The sequence below is a fragment of the Sander vitreus genome, chromosome 23, assembly GCF_031162955.1.
Source record: "Sander vitreus isolate 19-12246 chromosome 23, sanVit1, whole genome shotgun sequence".
Lineage (NCBI taxonomy): Eukaryota > Metazoa > Chordata > Actinopteri > Perciformes > Percidae > Sander > Sander vitreus.
Window position 1 is genome coordinate 10,703,787 of NC_135877.1, and position 27,765 is coordinate 10,731,551.

At 39.2% G+C, this 27,765-nt stretch overlaps 3 protein-coding genes across 4 annotated transcripts in view; 1 reads left to right on the forward strand and 2 right to left on the reverse strand.

The window, feature by feature from the left end:
- The window catches only part of tfec (transcription factor EC), a 48,460-nt gene extending 41,457 nt beyond the window's left edge, over positions 1 to 7,003 (reverse strand). The window contains exon 1 of one of the 2 annotated variants that reach the window (XM_078242888.1): positions 6,875 to 7,003. The gene's annotated coding sequence lies outside the window, so the exon portion shown is untranslated. The remainder of the gene's footprint in view (positions 1 to 6,874) is intronic. The other variant, XM_078242889.1, reaches the window with a different exon arrangement.
- A 6,012-nt stretch (positions 7,004 to 13,015) lies between these two features.
- LOC144537735 (aldo-keto reductase family 1 member B1-like) lies at positions 13,016 to 18,884 on the forward strand. The gene is made up of 10 exons (XM_078281587.1): positions 13,016 to 13,176; positions 14,077 to 14,244; positions 14,393 to 14,509; positions 14,597 to 14,674; positions 15,004 to 15,126; positions 16,406 to 16,512; positions 17,002 to 17,083; positions 17,329 to 17,412; positions 17,522 to 17,604; positions 17,725 to 18,884. Exons 1-10 carry the CDS (start codon positions 13,111 to 13,113, stop codon positions 17,765 to 17,767), a joined length of 951 nt encoding a protein of 316 aa, XP_078137713.1. The 5' UTR covers positions 13,016 to 13,110; the 3' UTR covers positions 17,768 to 18,884.
- Positions 18,885 to 19,667: 783 nt separating this feature from the next.
- LOC144537736 (aldo-keto reductase family 1 member B1-like) lies at positions 19,668 to 26,824 on the reverse strand. The gene is made up of 10 exons (XM_078281588.1): positions 26,654 to 26,824; positions 25,926 to 26,093; positions 25,600 to 25,716; positions 23,328 to 23,405; positions 23,063 to 23,185; positions 22,877 to 22,983; positions 22,698 to 22,779; positions 21,745 to 21,828; positions 20,236 to 20,315; positions 19,668 to 20,136 (listed from the first exon to the last, which is right to left on the reverse strand). Exons 1-10 carry the CDS (start codon positions 26,717 to 26,719, stop codon positions 20,094 to 20,096), a joined length of 948 nt encoding a protein of 315 aa, XP_078137714.1. The 5' UTR covers positions 26,720 to 26,824; the 3' UTR covers positions 19,668 to 20,093.
- Positions 26,825 to 27,765: the final 941 nt, after the last annotated feature.

The window sequence follows — 27,765 nt, forward strand, 5'->3', positions numbered from 1 at the left end:
GATGGCCAAAGTTGATTGTTGTGTGGCTGAAGTAACAACAGGCAGCATGCCCCAGATCAAAGCATCTTGGAGGCTGTGACTTAACCAGAATCAGTTGATACATACTTAAAAGCCAATTTGATTGGAAAAACATTGCTGCCAACCATCCTTTTATATGAATTGTTAATGATATAACCCATTCAGCTAAAAAGGTATTTTCTTGGAATACATTTATAGATGTATTACAGTGGTAGTGCCAGTTTTGTTGTGACATGAATATCATGTCACTGAATACAATCACGGGCAAAAGATGCTCAAGTCTGAGATAAGGACAAATAAAAATGGAAAATAGGCAGTACAGATATAACCTTTTTATTGCATGCATCACATGCATTGCTTTGCTCTGTGCTTTTAATTAACTCAATAAATTCAGACCTTCTTTCAGTTCTTTTTCAAGCCAACGAAAGATGCATGAAAAGTTCTAGCACTGAGCATCACTGGTGCCATAATACAAAATAAAAACATTCCACTTAATTTCTTTGTTGAAGGCTGAAATGAAGGTGACGAGCTACAGCTGGAACGCACTGGAAAAAAGTACCCAGAAATGGTTACGATGGGGGAGAAATCCTCAATAGCCGATGGCCCCAGGGGGAGCCAAGGGCGCAAGTATGAAGTAAGTACTTTATATCTAAATTACAATGTTTGAGTGCAAATTAGCTGTCACTGCCACAGGAGTACTAATGGAGAATACATGTAAAATAGGAGATTCATACATTTGCTACAATGCAGAACTGATTGAACACAAAGAGAATGTGTGTGATTATAATCTCGGAGTCTAGATTGTCTTCTTTCTCCTTCTCTCTCCTTATGTGGGAGGTTAATTGGCAAGGCATACGGATGCCTGGCTGTCCAAGCATGGTGCAAACAGTGCTTAATTGCCTTTTATTCTGTCGCCAACATTGCAGAATACCTTTGCTGCAGAATTCGGCAGGCAGTTCGAGACACTGTGTAAAAATGCGTAGATGACGTGGGCGTGATAAAACAGGTTTTTGTAAATGTAGAGATAGGGTTTTGTAGCTGCATTCCTCCAAGAATGCTCATTTGGAACAAGTGGTTTGTCTGTGTGGGATTAGCCCAAGTCTTTGTCTGTGGTTTGTGAGCTTCTCTGTTAGCCCATGAGCAAGGCATCTTTCTCAAATAACAATGAACTGGCCTAACACACGAAGAGTGTTTTATAGGTAATGCCCCTCAACTAGGCTTTTGTCACCCAGCTACTCCTGCTCTAATGCTAACCCATAAAGTGTGTATTTAGCGCAAATGGCTCGGGGTCAGAGATGTAATATATACCTGCAGAAGACCACTTCAGTGACGTATTGGTTATTGCTTGACTAATACCCTGTAAAAACATTTCCCAACCTGGGTTTAAGATCTGTGTGAGCTTTGGTATGAACATTGAACAAATGTTTTTTTTATAATAACTTTAGGTTAAACCACTCACTCGTCATCATTCATCATCTCCATTGTAAGACATTGCGGTTTCCCTTGAGTTGACAGTGACAGCCACACACGTACAGTATATACCCATAACCACCTGTTAAATGCAGATCTCACATTGAACCTGTGTTCATTGTTTCACATCATACACACAGACAGTGTTATAAGAGAGGGATAATATAATGCACTGTTGGTAGCATTGGAAGAGGCAGCTGCTTTCCAAATTCCATTCAGTGAATGGAAGTCCTTCAAACTCAAGTGAAACAATGTTCTATATATATAACATAATATAATATCTTGGTGGCATTTGAAATTGTGCCTCGTAGATAATCTCATTACCTTAGAAAGAGACTTTTTAGGACATAACTAATGATTCTAGATCAAGGCCCGCACCTTGTTTAGTGTAAATCCCAACCAGGAAGCATGCCTTCAGAGTGTCAGGTGTCCTCTTCTCCACCCTAATTAGCTTATCTCAGCTAACGTGGCTCACTGTTGATTTGAATGGCCATGTAACGCTACAAACAGTGTGACCGTGATGTGCTGAATTCATGATACCACCACCTTATTATTCTCTGGTTGTTCAACAAGCGGTACTCCTATTTGAGCCTGTTTGACTGAGAACTGAGATCTGACAGTAGACCTAAAGGCCTCCTGCTGCTCTGAAGATATACAAAGCCTTGAAGCCGCTGCGCTGCTCACACTTCTTTACATCTGGCTGCAGGCCTGCTTCACAGTCTCTGTTATCAGATTTGTTCATTGTTCATAATTCTAGATTGGTGACATATTACAGTTAAAAAACATCTATCTGTTGGGTACAGTGTGGGAACTAGCTGACAGCTGCCCAATTCACTGCAAGCCCAAAACTGGGGACAAGCAGTACTTTCCAACAACATTAAAACAGTAGTCATGAATTTTCGAAGCCACGTTCTTTGAGTGTTAATCAGGAAGTGAAATGTAGAAAGAGTTCCTGGGCTGGTAAAGTTTTTTCAGTATTTGTGCATCCCTGGGACATCTGTCCCTCCTCGGCAGTTGTTTTAGCAGCTACGGTCAACAAAAATGCTGTGGCTGTCCAACATTCAGTCTGATTTTATACACATCTTCTAATGTTGTGTAGCACTATTTGCTTTAATAAATCTTTTGGCTTTTCATTGATAATTCATAGTGACAACGGTTTGCAATTTGCAAGTTTATTTAATTTATTGCTCAAATACCTAATTTAGTTGGATTTTTGTAGCAATTATTGTCCATGGCATTAGTTTAAACGCTGTTATCATGGAAACATTTTCACTTTGTGTTGCGTCTGTTTTTTTTTGGGATTAACCAACTTTTTAATGCTTTTTATCACATCCAATAATACTTAAAGGAAATTCCTTTAAATTTGCATCTCTATTACTATCTATCTATCTATCTATCTATCTATCTATCTATCTATCTATCTATCTATCTATCTATCTATCTATCTATCTGTCTGCACACTTACTCAAATCCTAAACCACCCACATGGAGACAGGAAGTTTGGAGTATCATTGCTGAGGATTTTATGAGTGTCTGTGTCACAGATGACTAAATACACACACACACACACACACACACACACACACACACACACACACACCACCGTCTGCCTCATTAAAACCTTTCCCATAGATGTACTACTTTGTACAGCTCTCCACTCATCATCACCTCCAATCCGCTCAACCCTTGCCTCCCTTTGAGCTCCACTATTTATTTTCATCAAGGCCTCTCTCTCTACCTCTCTTTGTCTCTCACTCTCCCTCTCATCCACAGTGGGCTTTGTTGCTGGGCTGTCATGTATTGAAGCACCTATTTATTTGCTTTTTTCAGCGCTAATTCTCTCTTATTGTCCCTCCCGGTGTCCCATTGCGTCGGGAACAAGGCCGCCGCGAGAGTTTTGTTCCCTGTGCTCAAGATATGAGTCAGCGAGCCACGATAATGATGAAAAGCTCAGACACACAGGAGATCCAGCCTCTATCACTGAACACACCGGCAAAGTCTTCTTACGATACACCCCCTCACACAAGGTCATTATTACAGAGTGTATTCAGTTTGTGTAAAGAGCTTAGGGTCACCATTAAGGGTTGATTTAAACCTGTGGTTTAGCTGTCCCTCGACTGTTTGTTCTTATTCCAATCACTTAAATATAGTTTTGACATGAACTAACTTGTTGGAGAAGCCATGCAAAATGTGTATGGACATTTTTTTTCTTCATATTTTAAGATATCACTTTAGTTTAACTCATTATTTTAGTTCCATTAAAGCGTTATAAGCTGCACTGAAGAGGTCCAGGGTTATTGATAGGATACCCATAATGCATTAACAACAGTGCATATTCAGACACTTGACACTCAAGCTTACCTCTCAACTGTTGCCTTTACACAACTGTAACTGCATTAGACTAAGAGAATTAGAATTAGAGATTTAACTGAATTAAAACTCATAACTTACATTAGCCCTATTTCCATCTGAGTGTGTCTCTCTGGTACATCATATTACAGCAGGTAATGTCTGAAATTAGATGATCTTTGAGGCCGAAACAGAATTTTGAACGGGACTGCTTGTGAGTCGCTGGGGATAAGACAGGCAGGTACAGTATGTCTGGGGAAAAAGCCACACAGTTTACAAGCCCTACAAATTAGAGGAGAGTCAAAACACATGTTAAGACCTACATGTGGCTATATTCTAAGTATGCCTATAAAACAGACTGGTTTATGATCATGTGTATGATCAACTTTTATTAAAAAACTTAGAGAAAAAATTGCTTGAAAAATTGCAAGCATGACTAAAGCTGATGTATCGTAGTCTTTAAGTCCTATTGCATTGTGGGTACCCATTCTGTACAAACGTAGGAAGGCGGAGGAGAGGGGACCTTTAATATGCTTATATACAATGTAATTAGGCCTAAACTGTGGAAAAATAACACATGCAGCAGGCATGTGCATTGTCAAACATAATTCTATTCTATCCTATATATGTGTCTTCACTTCACAAGTCAATCAGATCCATTTTGTGACTTCAAAGAGTGGTTTCAGGAAGAGGCTGTAGACCGTGGATGAACATTCACTTTTGCTTTTCATCGGTCAACGGTGTGCGCCACCGCTGAGAGGAGGTTACCACAGTCTCACTTTGAAGTCAGCCCTCAGAGCAGACTGTGTTGACGTTCTTCCAGCACATTACTCCCTCCAGCCCACCTCTTCTTCCACACATCTCTCCATCACACTGTTTACCTTAATATACTGATACGACTAATAATAGTTTACATGGTTGACATTATTATTACTATTAATTTAGTCAAAAGCCCAGTTAATTAAGCCTAAACAATAATGGACAGGGCATTATTAAGGAAATGCACTTCTGTGGAAATGGAAATGAAATCCAAGTCGTAATTTCCAGATTGACCACAAGATGGTGTTGTATTCATCCATTCAACATCTCAAAAAAAAGACATTGCTCATGCTTGCGTTTTCCTCTTGAAACTTCAATTTACACCCCTACAAACTGAAATCAAAATAAAAAAATAAATAATAATAAAGTCCTCCAACATTTCAGAAGGCGCGTGTTCATAAACTCAGTTTTTATATGACATTGCAGACAAGTCATGACTCACCAATTGCAAAACTCTTGGAGTACCCTGTGCATGAATTGAAATGTCAAAGTAACACTGCACACTTCCATTCTGCTGCACACTACTCCAAGTTTGCACCCCATCCTCTAAACATACTCCAGCTATGTGGCACTGCACACATCCATCTCTGCGATTACACACTACACAGCTACACACCACGGACACAACTTCTTTCACCTGGGCTCATCTTTGATAAAAAATAAAATAAAATAAAAATAAAAAATTACAAAGCACTGAAATCTGTGTTTGAAGTTTTTATAAACCTTTGAAGTCCTTTTTCCCAAAATTAATCAGATGCAATAATTTATCTAATACTGGATTATGTGTAACAGACATTTTTTCAACATTCTTTTAGAAAAACTTAGTCATGTTGGTTGTGACTCATCGTCCTATGAGGCCTTTACACACGTCCACCCTCTTTGCCATATAGCTCAATCCGCTCACACGTTTTTTTACCCCTCCCCAGCCCCGAACCGGCACACGCACAGGTCTGAAAACAACATTCTCGTGATGCAAGATTAGAGAAGTTCACAGGGATTTTTCTTTATATATTGTAAACAATATCAGGTGACAAAAAAGAGGAAGTACCCCATGAGGAACTTTAAAGATTTTCCCGCTGTGTCATTCTGATCTTTCAAAGCTGCACTCACAATCATTCTACATGCCCGCGCTAGGACGACAACATGTCAAAGTGATGCCAGGAATCTAACGCTGCAATGGGACTTTTACAAAGGCAGTTTCATGAAATAATTGAGAGGAGTAAATGTCTATTGAATGTTTGTTTTTTACAGTGAAGGAAAGTAACTAAATACATTACTCTGCAACTGTACTTAAGTACAATATTTAGTTACTTTCACTTCACTTGAGTATTTTCCAGTTTCTGCTACTTTTTCTTGTACTCCACCGCATTTCAGAGGGAAATATTGTACTTTTTACTCTACTACATGTATTTGATACCTTTAGTGACTTTGCAGATTCAGAGTAATAATACAAACTACAATCGACAAATAAATGATGTTGTACTATTATGGATAAAGATTAGATGCTTAATTAGATTATTGTATTCATATTATTATTATTATACAATCAGATTATTGATCCCAAGGGAAAATTCACAAACTGCCCAACAGCATATATATGATTATATATTATATATTATTTATATTTTTGATGCTAATACTTGGTACTGGTACTTTTACTTCAGTAAAGTTTTGAATGCAGGACTTTTACTATTGCAACTTCTATTTGAAAAACAGTTGTCAGTGTCAGAAATTAATATAATTTACAACAATTAAAAATATTGACATCAGATGTCTGGTAACGATAGTAAACATTCACTGCATTCTCCAAAAAAAAAAAAATCTAATCTAAACCTAGTATGGGTTTACATAGAACTTTATTTGGCAAAGATTTCTAGATGAGCATGCAATTTCTCTGCAATTCTCCGCAATTAATAATTTGCTAGTCCTTATCTACACAAATCATGCCCAATCTTAATATCTATATACCTGTGAATAGGAAATATACTGTATGGATTTAAGAGCCAAAAATGTGTTCCTGATATCCAATAACATTCCAACTTGCCACTAAAGAACTTCCTGTTAAACAGGATGTTGCTTGTGGAGAAGTGAAGGTTTCTATCTCCATCACTATAAATAAATATCAGCAAAGGCAGCTTTTAAAAAGCACACCGCACACTTTAAATTGCAGGACAATATTATTTGCATTCGGAAAAGAATGGAATCTCAAATGAATTACCTTTTTAATTTGAAGTTATGGAAGACAGGTCCCCTTGGTATACTGTATGTCTGCTTATCTACTATCTGCTTATCTTATCTAAGTCCACCTTCAGATTATCCAAATTAACTTGCTTGTTGGTCTACCTCCTATTGATGTTTAAACATTCCTGGAAGCATGGACTAGTGAAAGGGCCCCAGATTTAAACAAAATTGTAGTTCCTCTTTTCTAGCACCCAGGAGCGGAGTGCAAAGGGAAACTTTTACGTAAACTGCCCCATTTTGGGAGACAGAAATAATCACAGATTCAGGCAAGTCATCATGTTACATAATCACGCTCGCTCATAAATGAATCAAATAATGTTAAAAATTTAAAAAAACACCAAAAAAAAAGCTTTAGTCTTACAATGCTGTCTGATATACCTTTTTCTGAGATTTTTCTGGAAATTCTCAACCAAATCATGGTACTTACCTGGTAAATTACAGCAGATACTTCAGCTGATAATGCAGCATACACACAAAATCATCTATTGTTGTCAAAGTCGATACTAAAAATAAAGGCTTGACTTTCAAGTGTTGAAAATGCTGTTCATCTCATATTCTTGAGACAGTTTGTCCATAACTGATTAGCGCTGCTCAACTTTTACAACAAAACACACAAGTGTTTTCGGTCAGCTTTATGGAACGGTGACATTTCAATCCAGAGGAAAAGGGCTCCGATATTGCATTCACGGTCACACTGTAATCTGCATAATGACAATGATGAACAACCCATCAGGGACGATTTGAGAGAAAAAGCCTCCATATTCCCCTTCAGATGCATGTTGATTGTGTTTATTCATGGCAGTTAGGTTGATGAGGGAGCAATATGGAGGAGGTTGGATGGACACTTGTTACGCGTTACCGTTAAAATAGCAGACATCTCTTGACGAAGAACAAACAGCGAAGGCAGACTGAAATCAAGGCATCTGTGAAAGCTCTCAGGAATGCAAATTCAAAAGCACTTCATTACTTGCTTTTTCCCTGCAATCTTGTGTCTGAGAGACTGAACTAAGTGGTTAATCAAGCCAAAACCCAAACTGTGTCTGAGGGGCCAGAGAGGAGACACCTCTGCTCACAGACAAGGCCATGGCTGTGTGTTCACCATGTATGGAAGTGCATGTGAAAATACACAATAGAATGTGTGGTTTGGATCCTACGGTGGCTGACAGGGGCAAACGCCCTGCAACTTAGTAAAACACATGCAAATAGACAAAACGCAAGCAAATTAAGGAAACGTCTTCATTAATTTGACAACACATACGTAGCATTTAGCAAATGTGCTGCAAATACACACAACACAAGCAAATACATAATCACGCTGCAAATACAGAAACCATGCAAAATGAAAAGCACACAAACCCCGAAAGCAAATGCAACAGAAAAACACTGCATCCAGTTTACACAACGGAATTCGAGGTTATGTCAGAGAGACTGGATCATTTGTTTTCCTAATTTTTTAATTAGATTTTTAATAAGTGTTCTACTTTTCAGTAACATATATGGGCTAACTAGTGTTAGCTAGCAAGCTCTTGTAGAAGTCTGTCTCTAACACGGTAGCTATGTTAGTCTATATCCTTGACGTTACATTTCTGGGATTGCTCCGGTTTTAATTAATGAGGACCATTGTTGACTGCTCCTCAGATCTCTGCAGAGTAAATTGAGACCGCTAGCTAGACCGTCTGTCCAATCTGAGTTTTCTTTTTTTGCTGTGGTTCTGTGCGGAGCTTAGCGCCGCCCATGACGATTCTGATTGGTTTAAAGAAATGCCATTAAACCAGAGCACGTTCTCTTCCGATCCCCGAATGCTATGTGGAGTAGCCAGACCCTCCTTCAGCGCGCTTTGGAGGAGGGTCTTAGCAAAGCGAGACTATAGCTATGTAAACCTGTTGCTCTTTTATAACATTGTAAAAGACGAGGGCCAAACGTGAAAATGAATATGCACGTTTTTCAAAACAAACCTCTCATCTGCTCTCTCTCTCTCTCTCTCTCTCTCTCTCTCTCTCTCTCTCTCTCTTTCTGTCTCCCCATGGGGTCGAAAATCAAGCTGTTCGGGTGCCTGGGTAGCTCACCTGATGGAGCAGGCGCCCATATATAGAGGTTTACTCCTCGACGTAGCGGCCGCAGGTTCGACCTGCGGCCCTTTACTGCATGTAATTCCCCCTCTCTCTCACATTTCAAGTCTAAGCTGTCATATACAAATAAAGGCCTAAAATGGCCAAAAAAAATGTATCTTTAAAAAAAAGTAAAGAAAAAAGAGCTGTTCCACTTAGTGCTCCCCCTAGAGGCCTGGCGAACTTCCGTTGTGTAAACTGGATGCACATCATTTCCACATCATCAGAATAAGAAATGTACCAATTACCCAATATCTTAAGTTCTCTGTGGTCATGTGAGGACACTCATTCTGTCTGTCACATGCCGTTCGAGACAACAGACAAACCAAAACCTCTTCTATGCAGCTGTCCTCTTCCTTGCAAGGAGTAGCTTGAAATTGTTCCGAAGACATCTAGTGCAAATAGAACTGGGGAAAAAAAAGTGTTAAACGTATTAAGGGAATCCAAGAAATTAGCAAAAACTGTATGGAGTTTTATTCCTATCTTTATTTAAGAGCGCATTCTTTCAATTTGGTTAAGTTGGTATAGAGGCTCTTTCACACATACATTCCGTAACGTTAACTAAATAAATTGGCTGAACTATTCTGGTAGAGGCAGCAGCTTCGCTTGTTTACATAGCCAAGGCTTTAACACGATTTTAGTGCTATGTGACCGTTCACATACCAACACCAATGCATTTTACGTCATGATTGTAGTGGCGACGCTTTTCCTCACAAAATATTACAAATTGCATTACAAATTACCTTAACGGATTTCCACACATAGCCCTGTGCAGCAAAATGCCATTAAATTAACAGTATGAGCCAAATCTGTCTTTGTCTTTGTCGTGAATTGTTTCCTGACATTGTCACTGCAATTTTGAAGACGTTCAAAGTTGTATATGGTAGGAAAATATACAAGAATATGTGTGTGCATTCCACTTTATCTTTTCGATTTTTGTTTTCAGAATCAATTAAGGGCTGCAACTTACCATCATTTGAATTCTTGAATAATTGATTCTTTTTTTGGTCAAATAAATGTCAACATAGTGGAAAATGTGCTGCACAACTCAGAAAAACAAAGTGACAATTTTTTGTTCAACCAATACACCAAATATCCCCAAAATATTTCATTTCCTATTGTAGAAGACATTTTTTTGTCAAATTGGCTCAAAAATGATATAAGTTATTGATCAATTATCAAAGTTGTTGTCGATAAATCTTCTCCCGATCGAATTAACTGAATAATTGTTTCATCTTTATATCAATCTAGACGGTCTACCTAATCCAGATATGAGTGGGATTATTGAACATTTTAAAGAACTATTTTCCATGATGTCTGCAGGGATCAAATCAGCCTCCGTAATCTCCAGCGTGTCCGAGAACATGTAATGCATTAGACAAATGGCTCTGATTTACTTATGACGTAGGGATTTCTCTCCCTCATCTTGTTATTGTTCGATAGACAGAATGTGCGGAATGCAAGCGTGTGAGTGAACTCAGCGGGAGCTGACACTCAACATTAGATTTATGGGTGGAGATTATGACCCAGGGCAGAAACAGAGAGAAAAAAACAGCAAAGCCAAGGCCAATGGGAGAGACAAGAGGTGGAGAGAATGGCGCAAAGGCCATGATATGAAATGAGGTGTTTGATCTCCCCAGGACAGGTTAGGTCTTACTGGTGGAGTGTCTGATCTGATGCAGAGCCTATAGGAAAGAATGGACACCACCAGCTGCACTGAGCATTCATTATGTCCGTACATAATGGAAAGGGAGACAGTTGCTCATTGTGATCTATATGTTTACTTCTCACACCACCACCATTAGTGTATCAATATTTCCCCTTTTCTCTTCAAATTCTTTGAGCAACACACTCTGAAATCTCACCTACGTCTACATTCTTTGTCCAGTAGTTTCCTTGAGAGGAACTCGGTTTTACTTCGGGCCTCTGTCGTATCTTCAAATGCCTGGCCGTTTCCCTTTTCCTTTATGTCAATCGATGCACTCGGTCCAGTGAAAAGGTATCCGCTTGCAGATGCAAAATAAAAGCCTCTGAAATGAAAACTCCCCCCCGCCCCTCTTTTAGATGGCAATAGTATGTGGCTGTGTCTTCGTCTGGTTTACCTGTGGTTCTTTGATCATGACAGCATGCGACGGTGTTTGATTCCTGGGGTACTTTGACAGTTTGCATGCTGGCAAAAGGCCCTCCAGTGTCTGAAGTTAGATCAGAGGAGACAGGGCCTGAAAAGCAGGCGTCCAGCTGGGAGAAGATCAGAAAAGACCCAAACTTTAGCGAGAGCCATTGTGAGGTACACAGCGGCTTCTGGCTCCCATAACTTTTCCCTTTGTATGTTTTTTATATCGCTCTCTTCTCCCTCTCTTATCTTCTGCTCAGAGTGTTGAATGGCTCAGTAAAAGGTCTGTGAGTTTTTATCTGATTCTGACCAAAAAAAAAAGACACCTTGTGTTTGTTCCCTCTTTCAGCTGTCTCTTAGGGCATGCGTGCGTGCGTGCGCTGCGCTGCGTGCGTGCGTGTGCATCTCCTTTACAGTGCATAATACCATGAGGACATTGTCAAAATAATAAAGACTAATTAAAAAGAATATTATCTCCTACATTACAGACCAGACAATGAATATACTCAAAGCTTGTTCCTAAAGCATTTTAATGGATTAAGTTAAATCAAATATTGGATGTGTGTATGAGGTTTTGAACAGTACTGATCAATCATTTCAGTCACTGTAATTACTGGCCATATTGGCTAGTGTATGAAATTATGTGATTATTTTACTTTGGGGACTCCGTTGGGTGACACGAGGAGACAGTCTCATGTTCGTTAAGTGTGGCAATTGTGCCCTCTAGTGGTTCAATGATAGAACCAACACAAACTTTTAAAAACATGCAAAAGGCAGGTGTTATTTTGCCGAGTGGATCTCAGGTGTGGTTAAGTCTGGGAACTATCTTAGGTCCTTTGAAAGTTCAGGGCTCCCCAAACACACAAATACCATTTATAAGACATATAATAAATATTTTAAATTTGCTAAATCATGCATACATACTGTACATATCTGTCTATATGGTTCATTCAGTATATCCATATTCTGTTTTTCTTACTATATATTGTTAATGCAATGCATATATCTATATCTATATTATTCTTACTACTAGTATGTCACTGCTACCACATTGCATGTTGTTCATACATTGTTCATATCACATAGCCATATTTATTCTGCTCTTATTACACTGCAATATATGTATTGTCCTGCCTATGCACCACCTGTCTTTACTTTGTATATCACATTTTTTTTGCACTTCTGGTTGGACGCAAACTGCATTTCGCTGTCTTTGTACTTGTACACTGCACAATGACAATAAAGTTGAATCTAATCTAATCTAATCTAATCTAAATACTCCAGAATGCATTAGACGTTTTGATCATTATTTACTACTTTTTTTATATGTGATTTGCACACATTTTCTCCATGGAGATACATATCCATATTGGAAAAATGCCCTCATTGATTTCAATCATATCTCCCAGCCCTAATTTGTCATGGGTTTTAAGTACTACATTTACCCAGGTATTGCACCTGATTACCATGCATATGTTACTTAAACTTTGTTTGAATATCTCCAATACACTACATTTTAAAAGGGAAATACACTTTTTACTCTTCTTTATCTGGCAGATGTTGATACTGGTGCTTACTTTGCTGATTAAAATTGTACACACAAAACAAATGATTACATAAAATATGATGCGCTATTATTGATTTATCCAGCTGTAAATTAAGTAGGCCTAATTAAAATTAGTTAAACCGAGAGTCGCTTTTAAGTATCTTAAGTAAAATATCTTATACTTATTCTACAACTGCTGATAAGCAAAAACCACTACATCTCCCCAGTGTAAATGGTTAAGAATTGGGACTGACTAATAAAAAAAACCGGATTGACAGGAGCGTGTGGCTCTGTGGCCTTTCACGACTACCTCTCACCTAAATTAATTAAAAGGCATAGTTAATCGATCGACGATGCAAGCGTTCTTTTAGCACAGTGCTCTCTGCATTCGCTTCCTCTACTCGACTGTTACAGTTGCATTTAGGGTCTGCTCGTCCTTTGGAGAAATGGCAACAACAGTGAAACTGAACACCGGTGCACAAATGCCCATTGTGGGACTGGGGACATGGAAGGTGCGTTTATTTTTTTATCTAACGTTACTATGTTGTCTTGTCCTACCTAGCGTTAACTTTTTGTCTAACGTTAGCTAGCTAGCTAGATGTGGCAACAGAAAGCACAAATGGAGACCCTTAACGTCGTTAAATCTGACTTTTCTGGGCATACCTGCCTATTATAGGCTATAGCTAATTCACCAGTAATTGTATTTTAGTTTACGAGTAAATGTGGGTTGATATTTAATTTCAGTTGGTACAACCATGGCTAATCTAAACCTAGCAGGTTTCTAGAAGCATGACCGTCGTGTGCAAATCAGATGGGTCAAATTACGCTGTACAAACTTTAAGATAACAATATTCATTGCACGCAGGCTCTACTTCATTCAGTGTGACACACACAATTCAAGTGTTGTTATAAGCACCAACACTTATGTAAGTGTGATACAGCTTGAACAGCCAATTGTACTTCCATTTGTTCACGGGACTGCCAGAGGTTTGGCGTACCTTTTTAATATTAGCAACATTATCTGTAATCATCTGAGAAGATTGCTGTTTCTTTGCTTTACGCTGTAAAGCATATGTGATTTTCTTCCATAAAATATCGAATAACCCTTGTCATTAGAATAACAATAAAATAGATGGTGATTACTAACTGTGAAACTTAACTAATCTTATGGCCCTTTTCCAGTCGCAAATAGTCCCAATAACTAAACTGGGGGACAAAATCAGGAACTAAAAACTCCCTTTTAGACATGAGGCAATGGCATTTTTGTGCAATTTGCATGTGTGTTATACTGAAGTTAACATAAACCGTTAATATATTGTAATTACACCAAATTAGTATACCTTGGTGTTATTATGGCACACAGTATGTCTGGACCACAATACAGTAAGTAACCATCACCCTGTCTGTTCTAGTCTCCACCTGGCAAGGTCACAGAGGCGGTGAAAGCAGCCATCTCAGCGGGTTACAGGCACATTGATGGAGCATATGTCTACCAGAATGAGGCCGAGGTGGGAGAGGGTGTTCAGGCCATGATTAAGGATGGCGTGGCCAAACGAGAGGATCTTTTCATTGTTAGCAAGGTGAGTTGCGGGTGCATACGCACGTCCTTTATTATTGTTTCTTCCACAAGTAGGCATTGGAACTGTTTATTTACTGTATGTAAAGTGTGTTAATACTGGATTTCTGAACATGCATGCTAGCTAACTTCTCTGTCCTTTTATGTAATAGCTGTGGTGCACTTTCCATGAGAAGTCCCTGGTGAGGCAAGCCTGTGAGAAGACGCTCAGTGATCTTAAACTAGACTACCTTGATCTCTATCTAGTGCACTGGCCCATGGGTTTCAAGGTAGGCACACTATTATTTCAGCAGTGTGTGAAAAATATCAAGTGTGGTGTAAACCCGAAGGCTATTAATCCCTTTGTCATTCTACAGGCTGGCAGTGAGCTCTTTCCTTTGGACGGCGCAGGTGAGACGATCAGTGATAGTACTCACTTCCTGGAGACATGGGAGGTGAGTTAAACTGACAAACCACCCGCTAGTATCGAACAAAATAGAAACGTGTTGGGAATTAGCATAACAAAGGTGTGTGTGTGTGTCCGATGTTATCATGTAAAACCAGAATCATTGCATTTTTAAGCTCATATCTGTTATCTGTCAGAAAGAAAAACGCGTGCGACAGAGGGGGGGAAAAAAAACTAACAAAATTGGATCGGCCCGTGGATCTGTTAATTTTTCCGATCCAGCTATTTTGTCAATATCGGGACCGATATCCGATCTTAATATCGGATCGGTGCACCCCTACTCCAATCCAAAACTCATTCAAGGCTGTTTTTCCTCAGGGGATGGAAGAGCTGGTGGATGCTGGTTTGGTCAAAGCTATCGGTGTCTCCAACTTCAACAAGGAGCAGATTGAAGCTATTCTCAACAAGCCAGGCCTCAAATACAAGCCAGCCAACAACCAGGTACACAAAGACAAAAAAAATAAAAATAAATGTCCCTGATAACCAAGGGGGCCAGCTGCTGTTTAAACTTACATATGCAGCCTTTTTAGATAAAACGTGTTTGAGTCGAGGCTGCTGAGCAGCAAGAAAACAGATACAGTGCATGTCAAAATGGCTGTTCTTAAAGAGCGAGGGGCCATAATGGCATCATCATGATCTCCTCTTATCAGGTCTGAGAAATTGATGTCTTGGTAATTCGTAATGGGCCACAGCAGCTTCCCCCTTAGGCTGAACCACTTAGCTGAGGTGACCTTATGCTTTTGCTGTTTTTCAGAATCACCCTTTATCATCAATGTCTTGTCTTGTTTGGTCTTGTTGTATATTCGATTACAGCAGCCTTCTGCCCTTTGTCATCAAACACAGACCAAAGAGCTCTCGTATATTGAATAAGAGCAAATGTATCCCTCAGAATAAGGTCAAATAAGTATAGTAGGCTCTATAGGCTTATGCTCAGTGCGATCACAAAAATGTACTCTTGATTTTCAAACTGTTCTTTGCAAATACAAAAAAAGCAGGAAGTGATATATTAGAGATATTTTTTTTTTTTTTACATAAATATAGCGAATGTGTCCTTGACCAAGACACTGAGGAGTCACAGATTCACATCTGAACCCTCAGATCCACAGGCAGTGGTCTTTTAACCATCCTTCGCTGTAACTCTACAGCAGGGGAGGCTGCTTTTTGTGTCTATGCCCCAAAGATATGGAACACCCTGCCAGTGGAATTGAGAGAGGCCTCCACATTGAACACTTTTAAAAAAAGGATAAAAACCTTTCTTTTTACTAAAGTTTATGAATAACTGAGTTTGTCGCTGTTAAATGTTGATCTATTAAGTGTGTGTGTGTGTGTGCGTGCGTGTATATATTTTACTCTGTATAACTCTGTATGAAGTGTTTTATTTATGTCGCTTTTGTGTGAAGCACATTGTGTTATATTAACTTATATGAAATGTGCTATAGAAATAAAGTTTGATTTAAATTGAACATAATTGAAGCCACTGTAAAGCCGTGTGTGTGTGTGTGTGTGTGTGTGTGTGTGTGTGTGTGTGTGTGTGTGTGTGTGTGTGTGTGTGTGTGTGTGTGTGTGTGTGTGTGTGTGTGTGTGTGTGTGTGTGTGTGTGTGTGTGTGTGTAGAAACTCGAAGGCTGGACAGTTACACACGCAAAGTAAAAATGTGATTAATGCATCACTCCCTGGTTTCTGCAGTGCAGTCCCAAGAGTTGTGTGTTTGTCCCTCCTAGGTGGAGTGCCACCCGTACCTGACCCAGGAGAAGCTGATCAACTACTGCCACTCCCAGGGCATCTCGGTGACCGCCTACAGCCCCCTGGGCTCCCCGGACAGACCCTGGTCAGTTGTGTCCAGATAAAACGAGGCAGGACTTGCCTATCTATATCACCACACTGCTACGAAGTGGGTCATATTTGCTTGAATGCTGATTCTGTTTTATGTCAGTTTACATCCCTTTGGTTAGTTTCAACTTGTGACTGTTTTTCCTCTTTGTCTATGCAGTTTGTCTGCGTTTGGCATAGTTTTTCCTGATTTAGATATTAAGTAACAACCTTTTATTTTGTTTCTGCGGAGATAAGTTGGTGTCATTAAAGCTCTTTTTATTAGTCTGAATTTGAAAACCCCACAAAGGTGTTGATAGTTTGACATTTTGCCCAGCTACCTGCCTTTGCAGCGGTTTGATTGTGGTTAAGTTCATTTAGAAGAAATTCTTTAGCCCTCTTCTGAGGTATTTTCATTATTTTGTCTACCTTTTTGATTTGTCTGCGAAATGAATGCGATGTGTTCAGGTTTGGTATATAATACCGGATGATTGTATTGAAATTGCAGGGCTAAACCAGAAGACCCATCACTGCTGGAAGATCTGAACATTAAAGCCATTGCTGAGAAGCACAAGAAGACACCAGCTCAGGTACAGCACTGGCTGGAATAAATCAGTAATGAAATTGAACTAAACAAAACCTTAAATAGTTATTACACACACACACACACACACACACACACAGAAGAAGAAGAAGAATGCTTGTTCCTTTTTTTTCTTCCTTTTTAAAAGAAGAGGGTGCAAATACCATGCACATGGCCCTCGCTGTTATTACACTTCAAGTTAGGACCTTTGATCACGTTCACACGTTAATAGCCTTTCTCCTTCCCTGCCAGGTCCTGATCCGCTTCCACATCCAGAGGAACGTGATCGCGATCCCCAAGTCGATCACACCTCAACGCATTCAGGAGAATTTCCAGGTAATTAGCTGGGAAATAGTTCAGATGTTTTCTAGGATTAGCCGTTAATGTGCTTCGCGTACTTAGTCTTTTTGCTCCTGCCTGAAGACTGTTGTTTAAATCTTTGCAGGTGTTTGACTTTGAACTAACTGAGGAGGAAATAAAGACTATATTAGGATTTAACAGGAACTGGAGAGTCTGCCCAATGCATTGGTGAGATCGTATATATCGTTTTGTTCTTTCCTTTTGGTGACATTGTTTAGAAGATGTCGCGTGTCGGGGGCAACCTTATTTTTTTTAATTTCCCTTTTTCTGTTCTTTTTCTCTCTGTAGGAGCACGAAGCACAAGGACTATCCATTCAGTGCTGAATATTGAAATGAAAAATGCTGATTTAACAGTGGGTGCTGGAGTTTGCTTCTCTACCCTCTACGCTGCTCACTTTCCTGTTCTTTAAAGCAACGTGGCTTTGCTTCAGATTTTTATTTTCATATTACATTTATCAACAGAAAGATTGACTTCTTTTGTTACCGGGTTTGTCTCTGTGAAAACTGGTAACCAGTTTTACCCACACTCCTAAGACTTCTTTATACCCAAATTAAGATTCTTATTTCATACAAATTGAAGCCATTATAAGAATGAGTTTTGCACCAGTATAATTGAGCATGAGTGTCTTTTCCTGACGTGGTAATTTTCTGTTCCGTTGGCCTGTAGACATAAGTTTCTTAACTCGCGTGATTGTTTTTGATTTGCCTTCTAGCCGAGTCTTATAGAGTAAATTCTGCTGTATTACTTTGTGATCAGTGTGACATTTTTAAGTTACTTAAGAACCTAAATGTGTGCCATGTTTCGAGAATGATTACTTAAGTATTTTTAAAATGAGTGACAGCACCGAACAGGATTAGCAAAGCGTGCACCTCAGTAAGTGCTGTATTTGGAGTTTTACATGTGTGTAGCAGCACATGTATGAGGTAAAACACTGCCAACAGTAAATTCTTATAAAAGATCAAATCAGTATTTTAAAAAAAAAAAAAAAATGTGTACGCATGTCGAAACTTTTTCATGGCACAAATGTAATCATGCTTCAAAGCACTCCTTGTGCTGTTCCTTCGTATTGTTGGTTTGTGGTCAGGTTTATTTTTAGCACTTAGGCAGAAGCATTAGTGCCTTCGCACTACAGTTTGACTGCAAAATTGAAAGCGCTGTTATCTCTGTTAATGCACGAATTGAAGGTTCTGAGACATTACATGTCACTGAAATTGTGTTTTTATGTGAATTCACGTGACAAATAATACATTGATGTAATGATTGCAAGGCAGAACTAAATACCTCGACTTGTCTTAGGATGACAAAGCACTCCCCACTATTACTTGTGAGTCAGACGGCACTTGTCATCATGTGTATTAACCCTGTTACGAAATAGTCGCTTTCACTTCCCGTGTGAACTGTTTTGTTAAGCATCAAAAATAAAGTCCTGTTGGAGACAATAACACAAGTCGATGCAAGTTTCCTACACAGTTGAGCAGTGTGAAAGAAACACTCAGGCAAGTTGAAGTTCCTCTGTGTGACCACTAGGGGTCAGAAAACCTAATAGTGAGACTGAGGGAATAAACGAATAAGCTCCTGTAGCCTTCATTTGTGTCTACATGACCAGTGTCTACACTCACAAAAATATAGCCACAATTTAATGTATTGTCATATGTATTCTTCCATTTTTATTTGTAGTTGGGGAAATAAGATTTAGCTTTGATTATCCGACTACAGGTTAGCCAGATATTACGAGGAACAGGTGACACATGGCAACATTTTGGTTTAATGTGCCAAAGGTCTCCTCTTCTCACCCTGTGACTTTAATATCAAACGATAATTTATTTGAAAGTATTCATGTTTATCACAAGGAGCAAGTGTAATTAGCAAAGGGTTTTTGTCCTGGAGGGCAGAAAACTGAGGCTGCCAACAAAAAAATAAGGATAAGCCTAAACAAGCTAGTGTGTTCAATTGCGGGAGGGCAGGAGGACTCAGTTAACTGAGTTGTCAATATTGTAGCAAGTGAAATAGTTACCACGATCACAAACGTGTGGTGTACTGTTTTGGTTGTCACAAAAAGGATGTGATTCACGTGACAGGCAAAACAAGTGTAATTATATCACAAATTGAATACAGAAAAGCAATTCAGAGTACTTCACATACACATTAAAAACCTTAAGAAAGATGCATTTGTTCAGCTAAAGCAGAACAACTATTCTCATAAATATAAAGTTATCTTTTTTTTTCTCAATTCCAGTCCATTCCCCTCTTATTTTTCAATTGGCACCTGCTAGAAGATTTTGGTTTGGTGCATCAACACGTAAATATTTGCATCTGATGACCAATTTAAAAATAAATAAAAAAAAGCTTCATATTTCGGTGGGAATAGGTACTGTTAATACCAATTTATGTATAAGGTAACTGTGGATTTATTACTACATCCTAATAAAACAGGATGTAAAAAAAGATATGTTTATTCACGCAACCTACGTGTTCAGTACATTCATTGAGTTAATTGTTTCAATAGCGAGAATTATACAAAAATGGTTCAGTAGAAGCTAAACATAAAAAGTTAGGCTCTCACATTAACCGGGTAGTAGTTTGATTAACAGTGTGTAGATTCTGAGGCTTAATAGTTGAAGCAAGGCAGAAACGGTGCAGCGTGTTGTGTGATGAGCTAGTATTCTGCATTCAGGGGGTAGTCTTTGTGTGATGAGGCCCTTTAGAGAAAAGAAGAGAAACATCCATTAATGGGTCCAGTAACCTACAAGTTATTGTATTATTGTCATATTGTTCTCTTTGTCTCCCTGTCTACTTACCATTGTAGTTTGAATGCTCTATTCTCGGTGAAGCTTAGCATGGTCTTCATGTCGTCTTCACTCAACTCAAAGTCAAACAACTGAAAGAAAAAGAACAGCTAAGCCAAAATGACTTATGTAATGCAAGTAGAAAGTACATAATCCAAATTTTTGCCAAATGCCAAAACCTAAATTCCTTTAACGAAACAGATGTTAGCCTTCACATGAAATAGGTATATCTCTTGAAAGTGTGTTGACTCAACCTCAACTTCACCTCCTAAATCTACATCTGAAAATGATCCTGTGTCATTACACTAGATTAGTGGATCTGGTTCTTCAGCCCTAAAGGCACCAGAATGTTTAGATAAGGCGTTGATGAAATATGGGAAAGGTCATGAGGCTTCTGGGTATTAGTCTATGCTTATTCAGAACCTGAGGGTTGGAGCCTGGTCAGCCCTCAAGAAGACATGGGAAAGGGATCTGAGTATTACACTGGAGGATGAGGAGTGGGACAGAATGTGTAATATTAAAACTATGTCACGTGATGTTAGAGTGCACCTCATCATGTCCTATGGTCCTGTGATAAGGTCTAGGAATTTTGGAGCTGGATTAGGGGTGCAAGGTATATTAACTCAATATCGTTATCGCAATATGTCGAAAGTGTCACAATAAGTATGCAACATTTTGTTTATTTTGTGGAGCGATGCGTCCCAGCCGTTGGCTGTGTGGCATAGTTGTGTTTGATTTAGAGTCCGCTTGAAACACTATAATGATCATGTTTCATTGGCCAGTTACCGTGCCACTTGCACACGTTAGTGCACGTCAGCGCACGGGTCCACTACGTTACAAACCCTATGGAGCGAACCACGTGTGTTCATATTTGGACAGAGTGACTACATTAGTGAAGAAATTGATAGAGACAACAAAACGGAACGAATCAGAGGAGCGAAAGAAAAGTTGTGTCCTGTTCTCTTTATTCATTTATTTTATACTGTACAACCAGTAAAACATGTCCTGTTCTGTAGACATGGTCCTTATTTATTTATTGATGTTGTACCAGTCCAATATGACAATATGTCGGTTGAAATAAACCTTGTGTTGTGAGAAAACTTGTTTAATTTGTTATGAATCTATTTTGATGCATTTTCCCGTAACATTTATAATTTTATATATGTTTAAAAATATCGAAATTAATATTGATATCGCAATATTACATTTTGTCAATATCGTGCAACCCTAACCGGGATACATGATAACCTATGTCAGATTACAGGGACCCAGGTTCCATTCAGCCCAATATTATTCGTTCTGGGTGATGGGTCAATCCTAAGCGAGATAGATAAGCACATAGGAAGCTGGGTCCAGACTAGTTTTTATTCTTATTCTTCTTAGAGGATGGAGGAATGAAGGGGTGCCTTCCATCCAGAAGTGGGCCTGTGCAATGGCTAGAGTGGCGGCATTTGTAAAAAGAAAAATCACATTAACGGTTTGCAAGAAACTACAGCAATCAGCTGTTGAAGTATACAAAACCTGGAAGTTTTCCTTGACCCGATGGGGCGTTACTGACTTGGCCACGACAATCACATTCCTCTGGATGTGGAACCTGATGAGAACCTGGTGGGAAAATAGCCTTGTGTAAGCATTATTTAGGAATTTTCCTGAACATCTTTGCATGACTATCATTTTGGTGGATCACCACACAATACTAATGTTTAATTTCCCATGGTTAGAGCTCTGTAACAAACCTTTTCCTCCATCATGTCACAGCTTTCTCCTTGTTTACTCCCCTACATTAATCTGACAGCTTTAGTTACTTTACAAATGTACATACACATTTAGTTTATAAAATACAATGTTTTATTATAAATTAAACTACCCAACAATATATAGGCCTACAAGTCCAGCTGAAATGATTAGCCGGTTAAACACTTAGTTGATTGACAGAACTGTTTGGATCGTTTCCAGTTTCTAAAAAAAGAGGATTTGTCTGCATTGAGTACTTTTACTTTTAATACTTTAAGTACATTTTCCTGATGATACTTAGGCTACATACATTTACTAAAGTAACATTTTCAATGCAGGCCTTTTACTTGTAACAGTATTTTTCCAGTGTGATATTGATCTGAATATATCTTCCGTCAATGCGACCCCCCTGACCGAAACACATCACGCAGAACTGTCCTTACAATACAATATCTGTTTTCTTCACCAAATGAAGGTGCTCATTTTACCTAATGTTGTGCTTCCTTAGTACTAATAACATACAATATTAAAGTTCATTATGAGTGTTTCCTTACCAAACTTAGTTTTGCATTCCACAGTTAACACTAAAAGGACACCTTGAGAGCATAGACCTCTGCCTAGGCATGCCCTATCTCACAATGTTGGAAACTACCGAAAACACAACCTCCTTGGTGGAGGTAATAATACAAATGTTGGCCTTATTTTTCCAAGAAAAAGGAAGGGAAAGAGGTCTTTGTTACCTGTGCTGGAGTCTTGTTGTACTTGTTAGCAATAGCCTTGATCCTAGGTTCCTCCAGCAGAGAGGGATCATCAGATGAAGCCCTTTTGTAAATAAGAACAGAAAAGAATGACACTTCATATCTTATATCTAGACACTTTTCTGTGAGCGCTGTGTATGATAGGTGACACCGCCTCTCACCAGGGTCTGTCAGGAGAGCCCAGGGGGCTGTAAGCTGTCACTGAGATGCCCTTTGAGTGGCAGTAGTTGATCAGCTTCTCCTGGGTCAGGTACGGGTGGCACTCAATCTGGAGGAACATGCGAATGCGTTAGCTTTTATTTTCTTCTTTCTGCATTAGGTTGCGGACCGGCAGTCTTGTTTTGTACCTGGTTGGTGGCAGGCTTGTACCTGAGGCCTGGCTTGTTGAGTAGGGCTTCAATCTGGTCTTTTTTGAAGTTGGAGATGCCGATAGCCTTGACCAACCCAGCATCCACCAGCTTTTCCATGGCCTTTGAGACAATGCACACTGGTTAGTGATGCATCTTGTTTCGCAACCTATTTGTATATATCCCTATTTAGCTTGATTTCAGTTGCCAGCTAGTCAGTTGAATTATCACTGTCAGTCCTTGCTTTGTAAGTCATTTAAATTACCTCCCAAGTGTCCAAGAAGTTGCTGCCATCAGAAATGAGCTGGCTGTGCTCATCAAGTGGAAACAACTCATCCCCTGACTGCAGTGGCAAAATATAAAATACAAAGTGAGGTGAAAAGTGAAAGTCAAAACATGAAGTTGAAATGTTCTTATTTCTGATAATAAGACTTAGCTTACTCTACTAAAGGTTCTTTTATGGCTAACTTTTATGAAAACATGTTTTGTCATATTTGCTGGAACTGTCACTATCCTGACAGAACATTAGACAAATCATCTGTGGAAAAAAATCACGTTCTTCTGCCTCCCTCTTGTGCTCCTAATGGTATTTGCAAGATTCCACTGTACCCAGAGATAAACAACCAGTCAGAGCCAAGGAGTCTCTAACACGGTGGCAATGAGAGCTCGGGAACTGGGCAGCGCTGATCAAATATGAATCAAGTTTCTGTTACTGCATTGCCTATTTCTCGCCTCAATTTTTTTCAGAGGAATATTTAGTGTACTGTTTAGTTGTAAAAGGAGAACGTTGAAGACCGAGCCAGAACCAAGCACCTTGACTGAAATCTCTCATTTGCATAAGTATCCAGCCCCTTAATTCACTACTTTGTCAAAGTCTCTTTTGTAGCAATTACATCTTTTTGGGTAATTCTCTACAAGCTTTAAACACCTGGATTTTGGAAGTTTAACCCATTCTACCTGACAGATCCTCTCCAGCTCTGTCAGATTTTTATTAGAAGCGTCTGTGAACTGCCACCTTCAGGTCTCTCCACAGATGTTTTTTTTTGGGGGGTTTAAGTCTGGGCTTTGGTTGGGCCACTCTCTGCACTTTAGCACAATGGCCAGTGTATCATCATCAGCCTTGATTATAGAGCTACACTTCATTGTGTTTACAAATATTCTAATGCATTTCATTTCTACAAAACTGTGCCATAAGTCATTTAGACTCTTAGTGAATCTGCAAAATGTAACTGAAAGAAATGCTCCGGTGTTTGTAATTGAATTATTTTCTTTGGATAACCAACATCTAAAATCTAATGAGCCAACTTACATTTCCAGGCTATAGGGTGCAAATGAGAACTCATCAGTGCTTGTGCCCTAATTCATAAGTCAAACAAAGCATTTCATATTACACATGACTGTAGTGCAACTTACAATATTACTTAACAACAACTGACCAACAAACATGATTTATTTTTAAGATATTATTCATGTACAGTAGCTGAAGGTGTTTCAACTGGCCATAGACCCAGATCAGCAACAGGTGCCCAGCTCAAGCTCTCTAAGAAGACAAGGAAAAACTCCCCATGAGCCTTAGACCAATCTGATAGACATCAGATTAGATCAGAGATCCCCTCTCCTTGGACGGCTGTGTGTGTGTGTGTGTGTGTGTGTGTGTGTGTGTGTGTGTGTGTGTGTGTGTGTGTGTGTGTGTGTGTGTGTGTAATATTTCTAATGAAGTAAAGAAAGCAAAAAAAAAAGTACAAGTGCAAACATGGATGTTGTTGCACATGCACACCCGAGGGCGCGCCATATAAGGCACCATTTTCTCTAACCATGTAACCATGTGAGCAACCACCCATTATTGATTGACTTTCATACATCTGTCCAATACTTGTCCAATATTAGACAAGCTGTTTAGCGCTAGATTAACACACTATTTTATGATGTTCCCTTGCTCACAATGGCCGCAAAATACGAGGCTTTATGCTAAGAAGTTTGACTACTTCTGTATTTAACGGTTTTAGCTGGATTTGGTATGAAAAAGCTAACCTTTGCAAAAGTTACTTAGTTCCAGCTTTTACTACTTCTACTACTTCTCTGTTTTATTTATTTATTTGTCTATAAATTGAACAGCTTCTGGTTTTGGAATGTTCTTCCTGGCGTCTTCTTTGGGGTTTGGGAAATAGTTTTTGCCATTTTTTGCTATTGTTTGACAATATAACCACAGATTCGCCTGTACGCGTCATAATTTAAAGAGGCAAAACGCTGCAATATCTGAGTCAGTCATCTTTCAAACCAACAGTATATCACTGTAAACTGAGTGACTTTGAACTGCTGCTCATCTGTCAATCAAAGATGGCAAACATTTGCTGCTCCCAGTTTCTCCGATGTGAGCGTTAGATGATTTACTTCACAACAAAGTGTGCAAGCACAGTCAGGTCTTTCTCTGATGTTTACTTTACTAGACAGTTGAACTGGACTAAAGGTTGAGCCTGACCAGAACTTAGTCAGGCTTTTGCTTTTGTATGGCCAGGACAGGACGGTGGTATCCAAACCTTGGCTCCCATTGGGAAATGCATGAGGTAAAGGTCCAGGTAGTCCAGTTTCAGGTCACTGAGCGTCTTCTCACAGGCTCCCCTCACCAGAGACGGAATGTGGAAGGTGCACCACAACTATAAAAAAGTATAAAACAGTCAGTGTATAGTGTTTTTGGGGTTCACATTGGAGGGGAGTGAACAAAAGACCCTGGCTAAAAACATCTTCTACATGTTGTCATGTTTTTACACAAGAATTAGAATTGAATTGTCTACTTTTCCTGTCTCAACACATTTGCAGTATTTTAGCCTCTGTGCGTTTATGGACTTCGGCTGTATTACCATACCTTACTGACAATAAATAGGTCCTCCCTCTTTACCACTCCTTGCTCAATCATTGCATGAATTCCAGCCCCGACTTCTTCTTCATTCGTGTACACGTAAGCACCGTCGATGTGCCTGTAACCAGCACTTATTGCCACCTTAACAGCCTCAGTGACCTTTCCTGGGTCTGCCTACAGAGGGAGGGTGATACAAAAACAAGGAAATTGCACATACAGATAAGTATCAATATATTGATTAAATTATGTGGCTGTGGCAGCTGTGGTAGTGATTGTCTTTTGTGCCTGTCCTTGTATCATATCACTGAATCTCTAGAAAATATGAAATGATAAGAAATGAATGTACAGTAAAGGACATGTTGTCATTGCTGGTATCACTAGTACTACCAGATATGTTCAGGCAGATGTTTGCGTGCAGTACAATGTTAATATTTACATTTTGATTAACCCTCTATTAATAATTTGAGATTTATCAGTTTATTGTGGTGCAGTTGCACTACTTAGATATTAGACGTCCCTGTACTTTTCAACCTAATTTGCAGTGGATTCAGGCAGCAAGGCAGTGGACTCATAACATGAAAAACATAGACAATACAGATAATTCAGACCAGAGAACCCCTGAAATGTGTGAGATACTGAGAGAATAGGAGCAGAGACAAAGTATCAAGTCCATACTGTACGTCCATCTTTTTTCTAACCCTTATCTATTATAAGTATTAAATGTTCAGCCTTACCCTCCATGTTCCGAGACCCACAATGGGCATCTTTGCTCCATTGTTGAGTGTAACTGAAGGTATCATGTTGGATCTTGTGTTGCAGTTCTCGCAGGATCAATCAAAAAGCAGCCGTTCATGCAAGCAGACTCGTACTACACTGCACTCAGAGAACAGGCAGCCTCTTGTGTACAAGCCAGAGAGAGAGAGAGAGAGAGAGAGAGAGAGAGATAGAGAGATAGTGAGTTTGGGTTAATGAGCAGGCCATAAAAAGGCATGTGGAAATATTCCATTGACAGAGAGAGAGAGGCTACAGAGGGGAGAATGAGTCAGCACAAATGGTGGGATTAAATGCAACACGTGCATGATATAGCATGAAATCTGTGCAAGGGTTTTTATGAAATTGGAAAATAAGTGCTTTCATTAAGAGTCAGGAAAGAATAGTTAATAAAGATAATGAGTCGTTTGAGCCTGCTTTCCTCCTTTTTGTCATTTGTTGTGAATTATATTGTTAAAAACGAGCAGAATACATAGTCATACTGCATCCAGTTTTTTTTGTTTCTGGTTTGTTCTTCGTCATCTTTTTCGTTAAAGTGAATCTATGTAATTTTTTCATGGAGTTTTTTCATGGTTAAATAAATAAATGGAAAATAAAGTACACTTCTAAGATAAGCCGTCGGCTTTTCCCCTTCACAACAAGAACAACCTTCGAGCTAGCAAGCTAATGTTACATGCTGGAAACGGCAAGTTTTGACGAAATATGAAACGTTTTGGGATCGATTGGCGGGAGCTTACCGCCCAAGACGATTGTAATTGGTTTAAAGAAATGCAAACAAGCCAGAGCGTTTTTTTTTCTTTCTCCTATCCCATAATATATCTGTGGTGTAGCCGGTCCGACCTTACTCCAGTGCACAGCGCTGTGGAGATAGATCTGGTATGGTATGACCAGCAGCTCATGCCAACTTATGTTAGCTAATCATTTTGACTGTTCTAATGCTATACTGTTACATTACGTGTTAGCAGGTTACAGACATGTTATTAAAGTGTTATTAAAGAAGATAAAAACCCATTAGGCCAATCGCTGTGATGTAATTACCACTTAAAGTTAAAGTCTTGCTTTAAAGCCCCTCATA